At 44.6% G+C, this 21954-nt stretch overlaps 1 protein-coding gene across 2 annotated transcripts in view; it reads left to right on the forward strand.

Moving 5' to 3' along the window:
• Positions 1–21954, forward strand: part of LOC138303553 (protein FAM118A-like) — a 204894-nt gene that overhangs the window by 77778 nt on the left and 105162 nt on the right. For both annotated transcript variants that reach the window (XM_069242798.1, XM_069242797.1), the window contains 3 exons: positions 5297–5549; positions 11960–12181; positions 20931–21059. In XM_069242798.1, the coding sequence (XP_069098899.1) occupies positions 5297–5549; positions 11960–12181; positions 20931–21059 (604 nt within the window). The remainder of the gene's footprint in view (positions 1–5296; positions 5550–11959; positions 12182–20930; positions 21060–21954) is intronic.

A 21954-nucleotide genomic window follows, 5' to 3' on the forward strand; every position in this document is an offset into this window, starting at 1 on the left:
ATAGCCTCTTCACTGAGGGCAGCAGGGCTGAATGGGGCAGAGGCGCCTGTGGTAAAGGAGATGCCCACCCTCTTGGGTGCGCGGGCATGACCAACTGGGTGGGGAGCTACAGGGAGGGCGTGGTAGTAAGGGGGGTGGTGGACGTAGATGGTGCTGGGGTGGTCCCAGATGGGTCCACCAGGGAGTGCCCACTGGAGGAGGATTTTGAAGATGATGAACTGGATCCTGTTTCCCCCGTGGCACTCCCCTCGCCCTCCGGGCCACTGGGTCCCTCAGTGTCTATGGTGTCATGACTGGAGGGCCCGTGGCCAGCAGCTTCCCCACTCGGCTGTGCCCTGTCTCCTTTGCCTGCCGATGCTGCTGATGCTGAGAAACAGAGAGAGAGGTAAGGTCATCACATTCTTAACATATACATACATTACACCATACACAATAGTAGCATCACATCTATGTCTAAGAAAGCCCCAGGTGGGAACCATTTAGAGCCTACATCATGTCACAACTACACACTTCCAACAATCCTATATAAGAACAGTCTCACCCACAACATAAGCCAACCATCTGACCACTACATCACCATCCTATCAATTCACCATCCTATCAATTCACCATCCTATCAATTCACCATCCTATCAATTCAGCTGCAACACTAACTATTCATGCACAAGATGAATTGGCAACATCAAAAGTCCCTCCCTATACAGATCATCAGTGTGTATCAACAAATCATCCTTAGCAAATGCTGTTAACCTACATCACAATATCATGCCTTCCCCTAATCCACACTTGCCCAGTCCATCACCAGTAATCATGTTCCATGAAAGTAAACTCATCTCACTTCAACTACAACACAACATGTTGCTTCGCAATCACGTACCTAACATGTGACTCTGTCCATAACATTCACAATGTCAAATACCTCAGATGAAATCACTACATATGGCATACACAAATTGTGAGGCTCATAGATGTATATACTATGTCAGCAAAACATCTATCAAAAGTGTTTAGTGTAGGGTTAGACAGTGGTTCTGGACCCACTTATCATACTCATTGATACATAGACAACAAAGTTATGTCCAGCAGTTATGGCATACTTAGCACACAGCATACACCCACAGACAACCACAGGGAGCCGTCCAACACCTTCAATACATTGGACACTAATCATGTGCCTAAAGGCCACATACAATTCCACTATTCATGCTGAGTAGAAACCTCTACATGGCAACAACAAAATACCTATTTTCACTACCAACTGTCCAGACATGTGTAACCTAACATTTTAGGACTGAAGTAAAACTGACATACACCACTTCTGATGTAACCATGATTGACACATACACCTAGAGTCCATCAAATTGACTAACAACATATCCCATTCCACCAACATGTGAATGTCAACTAAAACACCTGCTACACTATTAGGTCAGACTGAAATGAGCTGATCCATTACAAAATCTGGCTAAGCATCCTTAGATTAGCAAAGGTAAGTATGGCAAATAACTGTTCCTGCCTGATTTACCATCTGGTGAGGTTCATGTAGTGGTCAGGGGTGGACCAAAAGAAGCTGATCTCTCCATTTCTGAATTATTTGAATGAACTGATCTCTGCATGCCAATCGTGATATCCCAGCAGATGCAGCTAGCATTTCAGGAACTGCTGAAACATTCAGTGAATGGGCATTACATCCAGAATTACCTGAAGCATACAAGGGAACAACTGGACATATAGTGACAGGAACTTTGTCTGACTCTGTGGAATTGTCATTCCAGAACTTTGACCTGCTAAAGTGGTACAGAAATTCTGTCCCATTTGATTCGGTGTAACATTTGACATTGTCTGTATTGGCGTATACATGGGCATAAGCTGATTCTAATTAAAATTCTGCACAGGCTTAGTCACATTAGGTGTCTGCACTGTTCGATTCATATTAGGACTTGGCATTACCTGATTTATAACTGGATTTGAAATGGACTGCGCTGTGTTTACAGTCGGAACTGGTGGATAAACCACAGGCACCTGCATCACAGAATTAGCAGGTGTACCTGGGATCTGTGCAACTGGACCAGTTGGTACACTTGGGACTACATTTTGTACTGTTCACTACTCGTTTCTGCCTCATCTGAACGATACGGTGGGGAACGATTCATCAGAAGCTGATTTATGAACTCATCTTCTGAATTACTCTCCTATGTAGCTGTCTTTTTACCCTCCTCTTCTGCTGTCTGCTCGTTCTCTCTTTCTTTCTGTCCTTCCTTTCTTTCTTTCTTTCTTTCTTTCTTTCTTTCTTTCTTTCTTTCTTTCTTTCTTTCTTTCTTTCTTTCTTTCTTTCTTTTTTCCTTCTTTCTTTCTTTCTCTCCATCCTCCCTTTCCTCCTTTCGTTCTCTTTCTTTGTTTCTCTTCCCTTCTTTCATTCCTTCTCTCTTCCCTTTGCTCTTTCGTTCTTTCCTCTTTTTCTGTTTCCTTCCTTCCTTTCCTTCTGTCTTTGCTTCTCATTTCTTCTTTTGTTCTCTTTCTTTCTTTCATTCTTTCTTTCTCAAAGCCAAGAGACTTGCAGCCATAACGAGATTTTTTCCGCCTGTGTAAGCCAATACCTTTTAATTTCACTAACATTATGAGTTTAACATAGCTGCTTATTTTAGCCAGACTTTGTGTATCAGTCTGTACTCAGTGTATTTCACATTTGTCTTATACCCCTCCAGCATTCACCGAGGAGCAGTGCACTAGCCCACTGCAACCACTGGCGGACCTCACTGCGAGTTACAGCATGCCGCCCTTTCACAAGGAACACATGCGCACATAAAGTAGTACCTTTCAGTGCTAGAGGGTACAATTGTAATTATTTTTATATTGTGCTTATAGTCCCAGAGGAGGCATTGAAGAGCTTTTTGGCGAGTAGCACATCACTCGGGAACCCAAAGGTGGATTAGTGGAGGGAAATATAAATTGGTATTGGGAGTGGTGGGAGTGGTAGACATGTGACTGTGTTGTTTGGATGAAAATGATGATGGATGGATAGAGTAAAGAAGAGATTAGTAATGACTATTTGGGAGTTCATAGTAGTAAAGGAGGTCCGGGAGGAGTCCGAGAGTCTGTTAGTTGGATGAGTAGGGTAAAGGATGGATTGAGGAGGGAGGAGTTTAGAAAGGGTTATTTGGGAGTTCATAGTAGTAAAGGAGGTCCGGGAGGAGTCAATGAGCCTGTTAGTTGGATGAGTAGGGTAAGGGATGGAATGAGGAGGGAGGAGTTTAGAAGGGTTATTTGGGAGGTCACAGTAGTAAAGGAGGTTTGTGATTAATCAGATAGTGGAGGTAGGGGATATTTTGGAACAGGAATAGGATGAGTCATAGAGTGGGGTTTGGTGAGGATTGTGGAGATTAGATAACTTTTTTTATCCTTGCAGTGGGAAGAAAATATATAAATATGTAGATGCATAACCACACATAACAGAAGTACATACAATTAGATATTATAAAATGATACACATATGGAACGTAATCAGGAGTTAAAAAATTGAACTAGATAAAGTCCCATATGCATGTACAGGGATATTTACAAACTCAGGCTGTCCATTTCTGCTGTAAATTAAGTTGTTTTCATTTGATTTATAATTTTTTTTAAAATCAATGTCTTTTATTTTTTATTTATATTTGTCCCACAATATTTTAGAAGTGAAGCTTATATAGATGCAATTGCTCTAATCATATGTACACATTGTGAAAAGATGTGTGTTATTATAGGTTGCCAAACATATATGCATACACTCGTCTGGGGTAGGAGGGGGGGCTGTGATTTTGTGTGTCATGACCCATTAGGGGTCAAATGTGATTCCAGAATTTCACCTAAGGTATTTCTCTGCCTGATATATATATATTTGTAAATTGATTCATAGTATTTAGCAATTTGTGTGTGTAATAAATATACATTTCCTTTTTCAAAGAAAAAACATTGACTGGACAACTAGTGTTATTATTGCGTGTCAGCGAGTGGCGATTACTAGCCCACACCACCTCCCATGGGTGGTCCTTGGACTGCTCTGCTTTGCTACCCTGAGAGAGTTAAGTGCCACAGGGGGGTACTTATTTACCAGTGAGGGGAAATTGTGAACCTACTATTTGAACAAAAAAGACTTGGTCCCCATTGAAATGCATGTAATGAAAGCCTGTTTAAGAGGCTGGCTACAAGGAGCACATATAAGCTGTGATATTTTCGCCATAAAATAAATAATTAGATGGTGATACCATATTCATTTTAGGAAAGGTAATGTGTTCTAAGATGATTTTACCCTGTAAAGAATCCTGATCCTCTACTGGGATTTGATGAGAAAACTGTTTTCTCTCAGGCTTTTCTCTTTGAGATTATGGAAGGTGGTCCAGAAACTAAACTGACAGAACATTTTCTGTAAGTTCACACTGTCTTCCTCAGCCATGTGAGAATAAAGTCTGCTTTTTGAGTAAAACGTGTAATTCCAACAGCAGCAGCAGTCTCTCAGTTAAATCCCTAGTAATTAACTGCAGTTGCCCACAGTATTGTAATGACCAACTAGAGCGCTAACATTCGGTATTTATGCCAAAACTGAGACACCCCTCAAGCCATCTTTGTGGTTACAAAGCTGTAAAACCTAACTTATTTCCTTTAGAAATGAACACAATAAGGGGGCTCTTTTTTTATAAAAATTATGGGAAATGAGCTCAAGTGCTAAAATGAGGGCACATTTTCTGTGAGTTCTCAAATATCGGCCTCGTTCATTTCAGTAAAACATTCTGCAGACTGAAACATGTACTTTCAACACCAAGAGCAGCCTCTCGGGAAACTGGTTAGTGATGAGCTGCAGCTTTACGCAGAATTCTCATGAGCAGCTGAAGCACCAACACTTCCCATTCAAGACAGACGTGAGGCAGTCGTGAACACCATTTTGATAGAGTAGGAGCTTTAGGATTTAAAGTCTTTCCTGAAGAACGCCTAAAGTTAATGAGTAATGATGTTGTTTAACATGCCATGAGCGATGTAATATGTGAGGCAGTGCAAGGACTCAAGCTATAGTTAGCTCAGTAACATATAACTGGCAAATTTCAGATGCTTTACCAGTGACACGATTCATTTTTTAATTAATGGGGAAACTGACCCGACCTGTTTTGGCTCAAGCAGAGCCTTCTTGGGTTGGGATGGGTAATAGAAAAATGTATTCTCATTTTGCACCTCCTATAAATGCTATGTTTGAACTTTTTTTTTTTTTACAAATATTTGTATTCTAATAACAACTATATTTAATGCAGGAATACTTTAATTGCAGGAATATTTTAAGAAGCCTTACAATTAAAAATCCCCAAGACATGGTTTTGGTAATTGGCACTGGGGTAAGCTCAGCAGCAGCTCCTGAAATTGATGCATTAAATTCTTTCCGGTGCTTTCTGATTGCTGTCCTCGAAGCTGCCGAAGAGCTGCAGGTGCTGCACCCTACAGCCATCTGTGAATACCGCAATAAAGTGAGGAAAGAGAGGGACTTGTTCGTCGTTGCGCACGACCTCATCCGAGAAATGTCACCGGTGAGTCTATGTGTTTGCATGAAGAGATGACTTACCCCATAAAAATGTGCAGCAGCAGCTCTGGTTCAAGGATTTTGCAGGTTCCTGGCATAATGATTTCCTGCAGTTTGGGTGCTTCCTTTTTCAGGATAGCAAGGTCATTTAAAGCCATTTGTTTCAGTCTTGTGGTCCTTTATGGCCGTGCCCTATGGCTGCCTCCTATACTGGCCTATGGATTTCCCAGCTATTGCCATGTCAAAGGGGTGACTTCCAGCTAGACCTGACATCCTTGGTGTGGTATTCCCCAAAACATTTTACCTTCACCCTTCCTGTTTGCTGAATGTGGTTTTTTTTGGCGTTAGGACTCTGCACTTTACCACTGCTAACCAGTGCTTGTGCTCTGTCCCTTAAACATTATAAAATTGATCTACATCTGATTGGTACATTTAATTTACTTGTATGTTCCTGGAATATGCTACTACGTTTGCCCAGGGCATATACATTAAATGCTGCTAGTAGGCAGCAGCCTTCACTTTGCCACCCACTAAAGTAGCCTTTTAAAACATCTCAGGCCTGCCACTGCAGCCTGTAGTGCAATTTTAAACTGACATTTCAGCCTTGGAAAAAACCCTTTTGCCAGGCTTAATTGTTCCTTTTTAATACTTATAAGTCAATCATAGATTAGGCCCTAAAGGTTCATATGGCAGAGTGCATGGTATATGAAAATTGGAACATAGGTCCTTAAGATTTATATGTCCTGTAAGAAACTTCGAAAGTCATTTTTCACTGCTGTAAGGCCTATCTCTCCCATTGACTAACACAAGATTACCTTATTACATTTAATCATTGCTAACTTTAGATGCATAGCAAGTAGAGATATGGGGCCCGTTTCACAAAGATAAACTTCGATGTTTGGTCTAAACTTGGACCAAACGTCTAAGTTTACGACTTTGGGAATTCACACGAGTAGTATGTTTACGCCCGCACTCGGTGAAGAGTGATCCATTTTTAACTTCGGCAGCATCCCATGAATTAGGAGAACATGTGAACAAACATAAGGTAGGACACTTGGCAATCTCATCAAAAGGCACTGCCCTCAGACCCCGGGTTGCCAGAACCTGCTGGCGCGGTACCGCCATTGCTTGTGCCCATGGGTAGCGAATGGGTCTAATGCTGACTGGACTCATTTCTGGAAGATGAATTATACTTGCTTCTGATGGAGCTCACACTCATGGCAGGCTAAAAGGGCACAGCTAAGCATGTCCACCTGGTCCTTTTGGCAGCTAAGTCCACTGCAGCACCCACTTCATTGGAGATGATGATGATGGCCCGACCCCTGAGTATCTGTGACTCTTGCAACAGGGAACAGGAATTAATTCTTCCTTGTTTTGCACTGTAATACATCAAGGTTGTACTGTCTGTCCCAATCAGGACAGCCTGACCCGCCAACTTTGTAAGGGACGCCAGCAGACCCAGTCTGGTGGCACGTAGCTCCAGTATGTATGCATCTAGCCAAAAGGCTGCAGAGCATGGTAAACAGTCATAGACAAGCATAAAGTCAACACTTAATATGAGAGATTGCTGGGTTGTGGATGGTTAACTCATTGTAATGTAGTGTCCTTTAAAGAGCAATCTTGAGGAGGCCCTGATGGATTTAGGGGTGAGTTCCAGATCCTGGGTGGATAGATGGAAAAGATCTGCTGCCTTGCTTTATGTCTTTTTACACTTCTTAGTCTGCACTCTGATGGCTTCCTGGCTTCAGGTGTGCCAAGAACCACCACAGTTGGCGAGTTTGTCTACAAGGTAAGTGGGGGTGTTGGTTGTGATGGCTTTGTAAGTGATCTAGGTAGTTTGAAGATGGTGCAGGTCGGCAGGGGGAGCCAATACAGTCCCATTAGGATGGGAGTGATATGCTCATATTTCTTCAAGCCATGGATTCAAACCTGCCGTGACATGTAAGATGCCTTTGAGGGGTGTTACTGTGGATGCTGGGAGGCCAAGGACAAGAACACTGCCACCATCCAAATGCTTGCGTATCAGGGCTTGAACAGCAGTTCTGAAGTTGCTTTCTCAAAGAAGCGGTTTCACTTACTTTAGAAGACAGAGCTGATACCAGGCCCTCTGTATTCTTGGCAATGTATTCCTTGAGTGTGAAGTTGGTGTCGGAGGTGAACCCATTTGACTTGGCATTCGGTGAAATTTGGGGTTTTAAGCCTTTAGTTTTCATGTAATTGAGCCATGTTGTACTATTTTGGTTGGGTTGTGCTTTAGGTAGGTGCTTGACATCCAGTTCTGGGCGATATGCTGGCTGTGTTTATGGCTTTGAATTTCTGAAGCAGGGGAGACTTTTATGTAGATGTATATATCCTTGGCATATTGGTGGATTTTGGTGCTAATATCTGTGAGTAGAGCTACAAGGTGGCCCGTGTAGAGATTAAAGATGCCAGGAGACAGAATGGAACCATGATGGACTCTGCAGGTAATAGGGATCTTTTAGAATGTGGGGGTGCCTGTGTGAACAAACTTGCGACGGTTTGAAAGGTAGGAGGAGAGACAGTGAAGGTCGTTGCCTGTAAATCCCATTTGAGACTTCAGGATGTGGTGGACTGTGTTGAATGCAGTAGAGCGGTCCAGCAATACCATGAGGCAGAGATCATCTTCATCCGGGGTCGTGATGCTATGTTGTGTAAGTTAGCAAGCAATCTCCATGCTGCAGAATCTTTGGAAGACAGATTGGTAGTCATGCATTATGTTTATGTTCAACATTTTCTCTGACCAGACGCCTCAAATTGTCCATTCTTACATGTGTGCCTTCCATCCATTCAGCTATGCCTCTGTTGTCATTGTTTGTTAAGGGCCGGTGTGGGAGGACAGCTTTGGCATATGTTGGGAATTTCCACTGTTGTAAAGACTGCTCGAGTCCTTTGGTTGCCAATATTGTGTTGTTCCATGAGCCTGTCGCTTGTTTCCATTGCTGAACTAGCTTGTGTCCTATTGGCCTCATTTGGGTACTGTAGAAGGTTATGATTCTGATACAAGACAACTTTAACCCCAGCAGGGATGTGTAAGTTTGAACATATTTGATTCAAAAGGCTACCAAAAGGAAGTAATTTTTCAACTGAGTATCTAGGATGGCTCCCAGAAATTGGAGTAACATGACTTACTGGATGGCTGACCTTTGGACATTTATTTTCAGTCCTAATTTGGGAAAATAATTACACAAGCAGCTGCAGAGGTACAAGCCTCTTCCGCTAATGGAGCTTTGACAACCCAGTATGGGTATACTTTGCTTCCCCGCTTGTATAGGAGAGCCGTACTAGCAGCAGGCATTTTGTATACATTCAAGATGCTGATTCTAGTCCGAATGGTAGCGTGTTAATTTGGTAGTGCTGACCCACTTTTGAAAATCGAAGACACTGCCTGTGATTCAGTGTATTCGGATGTGGAAGTATGTATCATTGAGGTAAGCTACTTCCCACTCTGAAGCATCAAAAGGGCTTCTTGAAAGGTATTCATTTGAAAGGACTGAGTTCCTGTATTCCTTGTTGGCCTCCGTTATCCTGACCAGAAAGAATTTGAAGTAAAGAGAACACTGATACTTTTGGGATCTTGGAACTTTCTATATGGCTTCTTTCAGGAGGAGGAGAAAACCTTTGTGCTGTAGCTCCCATAAGTGTACATGTTGTTTCTTTCTGAGAGAATTAGAAAGTGGTTTTTGGTTTTGTATAGATTATGTATGAATTCCAGAGTGTGGCCTGGTTAATTGTTACTGTATGAAGCACACAGCGATCTGTGGTAATCAACTTCCAAGAGGGAGCAAAGCTTGAAATTCTTCATCAGCTGGATGTACTTCAGACAGCGTGGGGATAGTGTGGGTATGTCAGGATCCTTTGGGGGTTTGTCCTGAGAGCTTTGCTGCATAGCCTCTTTCTTTTTTCCTGTCGCTTTGCCATAGCCTTGGCTTTGACCTCAACTGAAGGATTAGCCCTGGTTATGTCCCGTTTGTCTGTGCAGGTAGTTCGATCTTACTTGGTCCTTGCATTTGGCAAAACCTTTTCTATAGATCCAAAAACTCCTGGAGGTGGTGTGTCTGTATTGTAAAGCTGCTATTCAGTGCACGGTTGCAGTTGCTTTTTTAATGTGTTGCAAAGCATAGCCAACATGAATTTGAAAATCTATGATTTTTGTCTACGTATACAGGCAGAACATAGTTTGGCGCAATCTCTGCCTGTGTAGGACCACTGCCAGTTGGCAGAGCCCTGCGTTGGATACATCCATAGCTGTGTCAGTTAGTTGAAAGCAAAAGTTAGGGCAGGCTGAACGAATAAGATGTGGAGATGTATCCAGAGACACCTACAGTAAAAATCTGACCCATTGTGGCCTTTCTGGGGAGATAGAATGCTTAGCAATTTGACTTAATTAGCTGAGGTTTGTTTCAAATAAGGTAGATGTGCTGCTACACAAACAGTGATGTTGGGTGTGTTGCCATTTTAACATTGTTTACCAAGCTTTTTCACGTTACCGGGTATATCCAGGATGACAATGGTGAACCATTTAAGCACACAAGTCTATGAATGTTTCAGTACTGGAGAAGAATGCCAATCTCATATTATCAGGGATAACTGATTGAGACTGATTCCCATCAGTGTCCAAGAGTCACATCAGTGGGTGATATGTCTTCCATTGTGTTTCCATTGAACACCATAAAATACTTTTGGAGCTAAAAGTCACCATATGTCGGCCATGATAGGTACCTTAGAGGTAAGGTTATTGGGAAAAGCAAGGAAGAAATTGATGAGAAAAACAATAAACAAATTGAATGATGGCTGCCAAATGTCCAGAATCCAGGGAATGCCACTAGCAGGTTGGAGGGTCTAGACGTGTGCATACTGCAGGCCGATTACAGCTGCCTCGGTGGTCAACCGTCCACGCCTATAGTAGTTGGGAGTAATGGAGTCCGCCTTGCGGAGGACATTCCATCTTGTTTACAGATCCCTGCCTGCTGGCGCCGTGGTGGCTCGACTTACAGATCTGAGGGTTTGCTGAGTGGGCGCCGTATTTAAAACTCCTGTTTGGCCAACATTTTTGTTTGGAAAACAAATTCCCAAAGCAGGAGGTTGTTTATGCTGAACAAAAAATAAAATGGCCAGATGCAGAGGGAGTTTTCCACCTTCATGAAGGGTCTATTTTAATTTTCCTTGTGCCTGGCGTGTCGCAGACCCAGAAAATCAGTAGCATTTGGAATGTCTTCAATAGGATGGGGCAACAGCTATTATGATGTTGTGAGCCTATGGGTGATGACTTACCAGGTGAGGGAGGCTTCACAGATGCGAAACCAGTGAATCTCCCACTTGTAACTGGAGCGGGAACCACAGGCTTGGAGGGCGCAAGGACCACTCCTTAACATAATGGCCCACCCGCTCAGCTAAACCCTAAATGAGGCTCCAAAAGAGCAGCAATAACTCCATTCCCTCCCTGTGTCATAAAGCGGAACTCCATAGGCAAATTATTGGTAAATAGACTCCTAGGACCAGTCAATCCAGAGCCCATCGCATGATCTGCCCCTTATCACAGATATCACCTATGTAGTAATAATACTCAGTGACAATCAGTTTTCAAGACTAGGTTTAAGTCCTTAGTGGAGGGACTCCACCGGCCTGTCTCCGCTGTCTTTAACCCTCAGTGGAGAACCTGTCCTAGTAGTCCACAGGCTCCTTAAAGGTCAGGCCATGTCCCAAGGGGTGAGCATTAACACATGCTCTGCTCAAGATTTTGAATTACAATGAAAGAGCCACAGTAACTCTCTTCTCATTGCAGTCGCTTCTGAAACCCTGTGCCAGCTGAGATTATCCGTGCCCATCCAGTGTTGTTTCTTTACTCTGGCAAGCATAAGTACTTCCGTAGTGGGCATCCATCAAGGTGCAGACTCTCCCCTTGGTTTGCAAGGAATCTGTGGTTGATACTGTGCAGTTTCTGTACAAGCCAGAGGGTAAGTTGAATATCCCATTCCAGATCAGAGTCTGTGTTGAGCAGTTTAGGCGGAAAGGTTTTCGGATATCCGACCATGTTCTCATTCCCAAGAGAATCTGGAAAGCCCTACACTTGTGTCTTATTTTTAATGTTTCTTGTCGGTAAAACTTCATTAGACTTTAGCACCCCAAGCTGGTACTCTTTCTAACTTGTTGAAATCTGGAATTGTGATTGAGGATTAGAGGTTGATCCCAAATTTGCCCAGGCCGTCATTCGCAATCTGTTTGCATCAAACTTCCCTCGGTGCAGTTCACGTACCTCATAACTACGATTACTCTCCACTGCAAGTATTTCCTACTGCTTGGTTACTGAATGAATTAACTTGCAGCATTGTGTCTTTCCACATCATTGCCTGAAGCATAGCTGTACAAATGTTAATCATGTGTTTTATTCCCTGGTAGCGCTCCGGTGATCTGAGGCCTACCTTTTATCGGGACTGTTTATTGAGAATTTTCGACAACCTGGAGAAGTGCATTACAAACCCGACCATCATAGAGACAATCCTGGGTCTGGTGGAGAAAGGAGCCATGGTGATCACCACCAACTACGACACGTTCCTCGAAACCTTCGGTCATCGCTTGGGAAGGCACATGGAATCGCTGGACATGCAGGATGTCTCGAAGGTATGCTGTTTTCAAAAAGTATTTGACGCTGTTTTTACTAAAGTTGGCCAGAGTCTTTATTCCAACAGCAGCACAAATGACCAGGGGCGGCTGGTGACACTTGAAGTGGTGGGGCCTGAAAGATGAGTAGGACCTTTATGTAGCGAGCAAGCTCATTGGACCAACGTGGGGCCCCTGGGGATCCTCCTCCTGAGAAAAATATAAAAATGATTGCCAAATGGTGCATTTTAGCATTTAACGTTCTTGACAGAATTGCAAGAAAATGAAATGTAAGCATTTTTCAATTGAGCGTTTTTGAATAAGAAATCGTCTGCCAGCCTGTGTGTACACAAAGCATCCATCCATGGAATGTAAACTGAGTTCGAGCGAGGACACCGGCCATGCCTCGTAAGCACTCGGCGTCTGCTATGCTGCCGTGTGGAGCAAGTGATTCCTTCAGACGAGTATACAAAGTGACAGACTTGATGCATCCTGGGCTATGTATGGAATGTCATGGGGCGCTGACGATGAAAGTCACTTTAAATGTGTACAGCAGCAATGCTCTAGTCTGTAAATGTGACACTTTCACAAGCAGTCGGTTCTCCCAGGTGACACGTTTCTCCTATGCTTGCAGTGCAGTCGTGGAGTGATGTGCAGGAGTGCGCATGACATACACATCGTGCTGCTCTTAGTATGCTGTAAACACGTGTCCTACTGCTGCTGTTTGTACTAATGTCTTTGGTCCACACACTCTGCTGCTGTCATTGCTGTTACCTGGCACAGACACCCAGCCAATCTCTCTCACATAGATACAGAGCTAAAAATGACACATTTAACCTGCTGCGATGTGCAGGGATGCTGTGACCCACGTCTGCTGTCAGTGTGCGTCAGGCTGCACGTGTCACCTTCACCCTCGCTGCTGCTGTCAGCATGCGTCAGGCTGCACGTGTCACCTCCACACTCACTGCTGCTGTCAGCATGCGTCAGGCTGCACGTGTCACCTCCACCCTCGCTGCTGCTGTCAGCCTGCATAAGGCTGCACGTGTCACCTCCACACTTAATGCTGCTGTCAGCGTGCATCAGGCTGCATGTGTCACCTCCACCTCACTGCTGCTGTCAGCGTGCGTAAGGCTACACGTGTCACCTCCACCCTCACTGCTGCTGTCAGCGTGCGTCAGGCTGTAAGTGTCACCTCCACCCTCTCTGCTGCTGTCAGTGTGCGTCAGGCTGCATGTGTCATCTCCACCCTCACTGCTGCTGTCAGTGTGTGTCAGGCTGCACGTGTCACCTACACACTCACTGCTGCTGTCAGCGTGTGTCAGGCTGCACGTGTCACCTACACACTCACTGCTGCTGTCAGCGTGCATCAGGCTGCATGTGTCACCTCCACCTCACTGCTGCTGTCAGCGTGCGTAAGGCTGCACGTGTCACCTCCACCCTCACTTTTCTGTCAGCGTGCATCAGGCTGCATGTGTCACCTCCACCTCACTGCTGCTGTCAGCGTGCGTAAGTCTGCACGTGTCACCTCCACCCTCACTGCTGCTGTCAGCGTGCGTCAGGCTGCAAGTGTCACCTCCACCCTCACTGCTGCTGTCAGTGTGCGTCAGGCTGCATGTGTCATCTCCACCCTCACTGCTGCTGTCAGCGTGTGTCAGGCTGCACGTGTCACCTGCACACTCACTGCTGCTGTCAGCGTGTGTCAGGCTGCACGTGTCACCTACACACTCACTGCTGCTGTCAGCGTGCGTCAGGCTGCACGTGTCACCTCCACCCTCACTGCTACTGTCAGTGTGCGTAAGGCTGGACGTGTTACCTCCACACTCACTGCTGCTGTCAGCATGCGTCAGGCTGCACCTGTCACCTCCACCCTCACTACTGCTCTCAGTGTGCATCAGGCTGCATGTGTCACCTCCACCCTCACTGCTGCTGTCAGCGTGCGTCAGGCTTCACGTGTTCCCTCCACCCTCCCCGCTGCTGTCAGCGTGCGTCAGGCTGCACGTGTCACCTCCACGTCAGGCTGCACGTGCCACCTCCACACTCACTGCTGCTGTCAGCATGCGTCAGGTTGCACATATCACCTCCACACTCACTGCTGCTGTCAGCGTGCGTCAGGCTGCACATGTCTCCTCCACCCTCACTGCTGCTGTCAGCGTGCGTCAGGCTGAATGTGTCACCTCCACCCTCACTGCTGCTGTCAGCGTGTGTCAGGCTGTCAGGCTGCACGTGTCAGCTCCACCCTCACTGCTGCTGTCAGCGTGCGCCAGGCTGCTCGTGTCACCTCCACCTTTGCTGCTGCTGTCACCCTTGCTGTATAGGACAAAGCAGGGCACTGTAACCTCTGTCATACTTGCCTGCTGCCATGGCAACTGTAGGCACACGCCCACATAGCAACACTCGCTGTTGCTATGCAAGTTTCCACTACAGTAGCACACCACACAAAGCAGACTGGGCTTTTTTTATATACTCATTGTCTCGACATCAGAATAATGAAACGCTGAGTTGACACTGCCAGAATTGAAACCAGTGTATAACCTGCAGGTTACATCCGTGCAGCATGTGTGTGAACCCACGTAGGTTTCCCTATGGGACATTGTGCAGACAACAAAAGACATATTTCCTTTTCATTATAGTTTCATACGCACAAAATGCCTGGGGTTGTTCCACACAGAACGTGTTGATGTAATACAAGCACTGGTGCATGCACAGCAAAAAAGGAATTGCCCAGCTGGTAAAACATACATTCCAACTGTACGACAGCTCTCAGTAAATCCTTTCTCCCAAAACGTGCCACAGCACAGCATGTAATCTGCTATTTATCTTCACACTTACTGTCTTGCAGAAAACTCTACACCGTTCCATGGAAATCATCTATTCATTTCCATGACACTTTACTGCTTTTCAATCCGGATTCCATGTGTAGTAAGCAGTGGCAGGATGGATGGCGTGGGTTAGCTGGGCGCTCTTTTAGGCCCTAGAGGTCTTTGCTCGCTCTCCACCCAGGTGTCTAAGACAGCTCAGGTTGAAGAGCTTTAAAGTGCACCTCAGACTGGCTGTTATATGACAGCCGGCCAAACTGACATGCGCACTTTGGAGCGTTGGGATAGCCGCTGCTCCTCCATGCTGCCAGTCAGCAGCACAGGACACGCTCCGTATTTCTTTCACCTCAAAGCAGGCTGTGGGGCTCATCGATAAAAAATAAAATGGCAATTAAATTATTTTATTTTTCTCATTTCCTGTTGGGGGTGAGTGACGCTCCACCGTCCTGATGAAGAAATTACCGCTGCATATTATGAAACTTTGGGCGATTACGCCTTTAGTGAAGTAATTGACTACTGAAGTTGGGTCCTCAAGTCATTATCTTAAAATATATAATAATTTAAAGGGAGCAGTGCACATGTAGTTCCTTAAATGGTCGAAGGACTTGAAGTTATAGTTACCTGGGGGAAAAACTGTGAAATCTGTTATCTCTTACTATTTCACTTGTGGGTGCCTTTTTTTCCATAAATATGGGAAGTGTTGTAAACAGTGACAAGTTTCTAGTATTTAAGTGCCCAGAGTTATTTCCTTAGCGAAAAACTTTTGTGTTAGTGCAGGAAAAGTGTTGCCGCCTTGGATTGGCTGTGGGGACTATTCTGTTAGTGCAGGAGAAGTGTTGCAGCCTTGGATTGGCTGAGGGGACTATTCTGTCAGTGCAGGAGAAGTGTTGCAGCCTGGGATTGGATGAGGGGAGTATCCAGTTAGTGCAGGAAAAGTGTGGCAGGCTGGGATTGGCTTAGGGAAGTATTCTTTTAGTGCAGGAGAAGTGTTGCAGCCTGGGATTGGCTGAGTGAAGTATTCTTTTAGTGCAGGACAAGTGTTGAAGCCTTGGATTGGCTGAGGGGAGTATTCTATTAGTGCAGGAAAAGTGTGGCAGGCTGGGATTGCTTGAGGAGTGTATTTGTTAGTGCAGAAGTGTTGTAGCCTTGGATTGGCTGAGGGGACTATTTTTTTAGTGTAAGAGAAGTGTTGCAGCCTTGGACTGGCTGAGGGGAATATTTTTTTAGTGTAGGAGAAGTGTTGCAACCTTGGATTGGCTGAGGGGAATATTCTGTGAGTGCAGGAGATGTGTTGCAGCCTGGGATTGGCTGAGGGGACTATTTTGTTCGTGCAGAAGTGTTGCAGCCTTGGATTGGCTGAGGGGACTATTTTTTTAGTGTAGGAGAAGTGTTGCAGCCTTGGATTGGCTGAGGGGACTATTTTTTTAGTGTAGGAGAAGTGTTGCAACCTTGGATTGGCTGAGGGGAATATTCTGTTAGTGCAGGAGAAGTGTTGCAGCCTGGGATAGGCTGAGGGGACTCTTATTTGTTGGTCTTTGGTTGTGATGCGAGCAGCTTCTAGTACACATGCGGCCCGCGCTCCGCAAAATATGTCAGTAGGTAGCCTCTGACTAGCCGGTCACACCAAGACTAGCCGGTCACACCAAGACTTCCCCACAGCACGTCTTCCTCTACCACTGCCACACATGGAAAGCACTGCTCTCTTTACCACCTGCTTGGAGCAGGTGGTAAAGAGAGCATCAAACACATTTGACTAGGGAGTACTCTGCCGAATTTCGAATAGTAATTCTGTGTCCTCAGTTATTCCCTGTTACAAGTGGTCTGACTCTTAATAGGTGGACATCTATAAAGGCAGTTATTCCAGCCACTGTGAATCTGCATGCATTTCTACCTCAATCATGATCAGCCCTTCAAGGGGCTGATTCCCAGAAGCATTTATGAGTGCGGAAAGTAGCAGTACAGAAGTATTCTTTTACATACTCCCAAGCGTTGGTCAATTGGCCACAAAACATCCAATGTCTTGTCAATAGAAATGAAAAGAAGACAAAGTACTTTCTATTTGTAGTAAATACATATGTATATTTGCGGAATATTCAAATGTTGTTCCCATTTTAGATGTTTGAGGCCAATTCACAAAGTCATGTAAAGGCGCGTAAGGGAGTGCTACAAGAGTACTGCTTAAACACTCCTAAACGCCTTCCTCAATAGAACTCAACCAATGTGTTTCCTACAATAAATACTACACTTTGGAAATGGTTTGAAAACATGCAGAGCACACATTTCCTTTTGGGGTCCACTCATATTGAATGTAAGTGCTCGAGCTGCTTGCAGTCATACTGAGACAACATCATGTGCCGTAAGGACAGACCCTTCTCATCCTGTTATCGCAGAGGACATCACGCTTTCCATTGGAGACCCAGAGAGCAGCTTGAGTTCCACATCACATCCAGAGAATGAATCAAGTTCGGGGGGATCTTGCAAATCAGTGTTTTCCCCACTACCGCCAAGCTCACATAAAGCAGACCCCCTCGAGCGGTGTCACTCTTCTTAAAATATTTAGGGGTCTGGATACAACCCAACCCAGATGAAGTCCTCAAGCTCAAATACAGCAGGGCAAGCAGACATCTAGACGAACAAATATCCCGATGGCTGACATTATCCCCTGAAAGGCTGGCCTTATTGAGCTTCTGAAATTGTCCATTCTCTCCAAAATTCCCTATTATTTCGTTAACAATCCCATCACGTTAAGTAAAAAGTTATTTAAAACACTGGCATCTCTGTTCATTACACTCACCTGGGCGAATACGAAGCCCAGAATTGACTGGGAAACAATGACCCTGCTGTATTGCCAGAGAGGGTTTGCTGTCCCAAATATGGAGCTTTATGACCTGTGTGCACAGGCGCCTTTTGCACATTATTGGTTTCATCCCCAACGATTTCTTGCACTCCGTCAGTGGTAGAAGATGTGACTGATCCAGTCCCATGGCATGGCACTATATCGTCCAAATGTCCCAAATCACACTGAGAAATCAGCCCAGTTAACTGTACTTTGGCTGCCTGGGATACCATCAAACAAAAAGCAGAGCGGAAGCAAATAAATGCACCCTCGGCTCCTGTCCGGCACTGGCCGTTATTTGCCATGTTCTGAGAGCCCAGGGCACATATGCAAGTACACAGTCTTGGCCTTAATAAATATGGGGTTCTTTATGAAGATAACACCTTTCTTGCCATGGACGCTCTCCAATCTCTCAGTGACTTGATCCCCCCGGACAGCTCTATTTAATATCAATTAAAATTAAGTTGACATATTACCTTAGAATTTCCCCAGTAGTGTATGAGATTCAAACCACTTGCGTTGACAGCCAAAACCCCTAAGAATCTCACCAGGGCCCTATATTTCCCACATATTGCGGCATTAAAGGAACACTGCCCATGATGGTGTGCCTTGCCAGAGCGGGCTGGGATCCAGACTTGAAGACCCCTCAGAGATGAGATACATCAGTACCCCTATGCTCAAAGAGGTGAAATACTACGCAGCAGTAGACTGTGCTTGTTACAACTCACATATATTCATAGGGTATTCTGTTCTCTATTGGCACTACACAAATGGGACTTAGAACCTACCGCGTGCTGGGAATGCTGCGAGTTAGAGGCAGCCGGATCTATACATCTGGCCTGGGAGTGAGCGGGATCCAGGCATGCTGGGCACAAGTCATGGAGACTACACAAAAGATAATGGCCTCCTCTTTTCAGCGATCAACCCTAGGGCCACTTTTGGGGTGGATAGAAAAGATACCATACACAATCCGTAAGTTCACGCCTGGTAGTCCAACACTGGGTTCAGGTTAGATGCCAAATCTACAACACTGGCTGAAGGAATTAACATACTGGCGTAGTCAGCTGAAACTCTACTATGTACTCCTTCCAGAATCATCACGCACCCAGGGACATCTGGGCGCACTTCCAACATTATTTGTTAATAAGTGTTGACACTGAGAGTCAAGACTAGTCAGAGCTGAAATTGTACAATTGTATGAAAGGTGTATGAATATGTCTAATGTATATTAATGACGCTTCTGCTCAGTCTGCATAGACGTGTATTGTTAACATACCAACTATATGATATGTTATGTTTGATGTTAAGTTGTAGAATCTAAAAAAAATATAAAAATATATAAAAATGCACTTTCAAAATATTTCAAGCTACAAAAGTGCATATACTTTTCTGTGTTTCATTAAGATAAAAGTAAATGAATCATGATTCATGTCGTAACAGAAAGTACACCTTTATGTAAAAAACACATATCTTCTCTTAAGCACATTTCAGCAGGTTGCCTAAAAGAGAGTATATTAAAAGTTGCAAATACTCATATGATAACTACTCTGTGGCCAGAAAAAAGAGTGAAAACTATTTTAGCATTTTCCTGTGCACCGTCTAATTCAGCGGATTACTCTGTGTGACCAGACAAACATGAAGAACAAGCACTGGCGAGGCCAATAGGTCTGTCTTTGAAGGAATGTTATACGGTAATGTGAAGCATTACAAGTTAATATTACATTGGAATGGTAATGTATTTGTGTGGAAGGAAAGAACTAGTGAATAATATTGGTGTAGGGTAAAAGGTCAGGTGGCCTTTGAACCGTCAAGCAAGACCTAAAAATCTATGTAGATTAATGACCGCCCTCCTCCCATCTGTGCCGCTGCCAGAGAAAAACAACATACATTATTCTGTTTTCCAAGGCACTTTGATAGTATTCCAATGTCATGTCTGTACCCTTGAAAGTTCAAGCTCACGCAGCAACAAAATAATCACAGCTATGTGGAGGGCAAATAAATTGTTTTTGTGGAAGCACACACTTCTGCCCAATGATAATATATACTTCTACCTCCCAAGATGTGGAAGGAGCCAAAGCACCCATCTAGTGAGGCTCACATAACTGTCTGGCGACAGTTGCCCTGTGAAGCCCGACCTCTGCAGAGGCCTGCTCTTGCTGTCTTCATCACTGTTGCATGCTGTGACCGCCCACCACTGCAGCCCCACAGCAGGACAGCCATAGATGCTGAAATTGTGGATGCAGTGCTGAGAGCTTTCTCACTTAAACAGCCTAAACGCTGACTGATGCTGCCCGTGAGGACCATTCTGTAAGGGTAAAATGATGACACTCCTGGAGGAGTACCATTCTACAGCAGTATGTTTAGTTACTTCTTAAGTGTACGCAGTTGTGCAGTACAATTATGTGGGAGTCATTGTAATTACACCAGCTCTGTATTCTTCAGTGAATACCTAAGGTGCCTAAATCCAGCCATTTTTTGCTGTAAACATATCTTAATGGCAGAAAATGTACATTTGTGACACAGTCTATCTTATACCTTGAGGTTTCCAAGCAGCTAACTGTGTTACATACTCTTTCCATAGCATGCGTAAAGTTTATTACTTTCACACTCCTAATAACACATTTTGGACAGCCCTGTGTGATATTGGCAAGTGGCATCAAACCTTGTGCCGGCGCTGGTGCCAGGCCCTGTGATGGGTGATATTAGGGCCAGAACTGTGTGCTGAGACAAGGGCCTATTGTGGACTAACACCTCACAATGACAAGTGTCTGTACTTCACCTCTGAAATCGTAGGGGCACTCTAAATATTCACCCATATCATTCTCACACAACACAGGACTATCTGAGAATACCTACAGCAGTGCTTGATATCTCAGCTGCTTGTGTGAATACAGTGTTCAACATGTCTGGTCAGGTCATGGATGCAAGAGGCATGTCCACGGAGTGTGGGAACAGTGCACGTATATCCAGTAGGACTGTGTCAGTATTTCTTGCACTGGGTTTGCAGCCATTGCTCTCCTCCATGTGCAAGCCTTTGCCTGCTTAACCTCTAGGGATGCTCATGTGATTGTTTGTAGCGTGGATCAGTTATTTACCTGCCTGTTGCTTTAACCTGCAGCTTCTTCATTGGGCAAAGGGCCACAGAAGGTATGGCGTCCTTCATTTACATGGCAAGTATTCAGATCCAAGCGGAATCTTATGTGATACAAGCGAATATAAAGAACTGCAACACAATCCTGATTTCATGGTATGTTCTGTTTTAATACCTTCATAGATTAATACGCTTAGACGTTTTGATCCCAGTTGTACCATTTAAACTAATATGCTCCCCCTTATCATCAGTAATGTCCTTTGCTGCGTTAGTGGCCTGGCACTGTGAGAGGACAGCCGCCATGCCGGATCTCTTAAACAGACTGCACTCACTGGCTGTGGTAAATGGTGCTGTTAGGTCCATCACTCGCCAGAGGCTGACATAGTCAGTTCTCTATGGCCCAGTATACAGCAGCTTCTTATGTCAACACTTGCCTGATGCCGGGCAACCTCTGGGGCATATCTTCCAGTAATTGCTCCCTTGGACTGACTTGGTCATGCTTTTACCACTCAACTTTGCCCTTTTTGGAAAAACAATGTGATAACTGACAGACTGATTGACTAATCAACACCCAACAGAGATGATGGGGACATGGAAGAATATGTGGGGATTGAACTGTGACCGTGTTTGTGTGTAGCGATTGAACCAAGAATGTGTGTCTGAGTGTGCACTCAACTGCAAGTGTATATTTATCAGAATTATTAACTTTGAGTCTATGTCTGTGAGTGTGCATTCAGCTAGGAGTGTATATTTATCAGGAGTATGAAATTTGAGTCTGTGTCTGTGAGTGTGCAGACATTTGGGAGTGTATGTTTATCAGGAGTATGAACTTTGAGTCTATGTCTGTGAGTGTGTAATGAGCTGTGAGTGTATATTTATCAGGAGTATGAACTTTTAATCTGTGTCTGTGAGCGTGCAGTGAGCTAGGAGTGTATATTTATCAGGGGTCTGATCATTGAGTCTGTGAGTGTGCAGTCAGCTGGGAGTGCATATTTATCGGGACTATAGAACTTTGTTTCTATGTCTGTGAGTGTGCAGTGAGCTTGGGGTG

This window comes from Pleurodeles waltl, chromosome 7 (assembly GCF_031143425.1).
Source record: "Pleurodeles waltl isolate 20211129_DDA chromosome 7, aPleWal1.hap1.20221129, whole genome shotgun sequence".
In the NCBI taxonomy this organism is placed as follows: Eukaryota; Metazoa; Chordata; class Amphibia; order Caudata; family Salamandridae; genus Pleurodeles; species Pleurodeles waltl.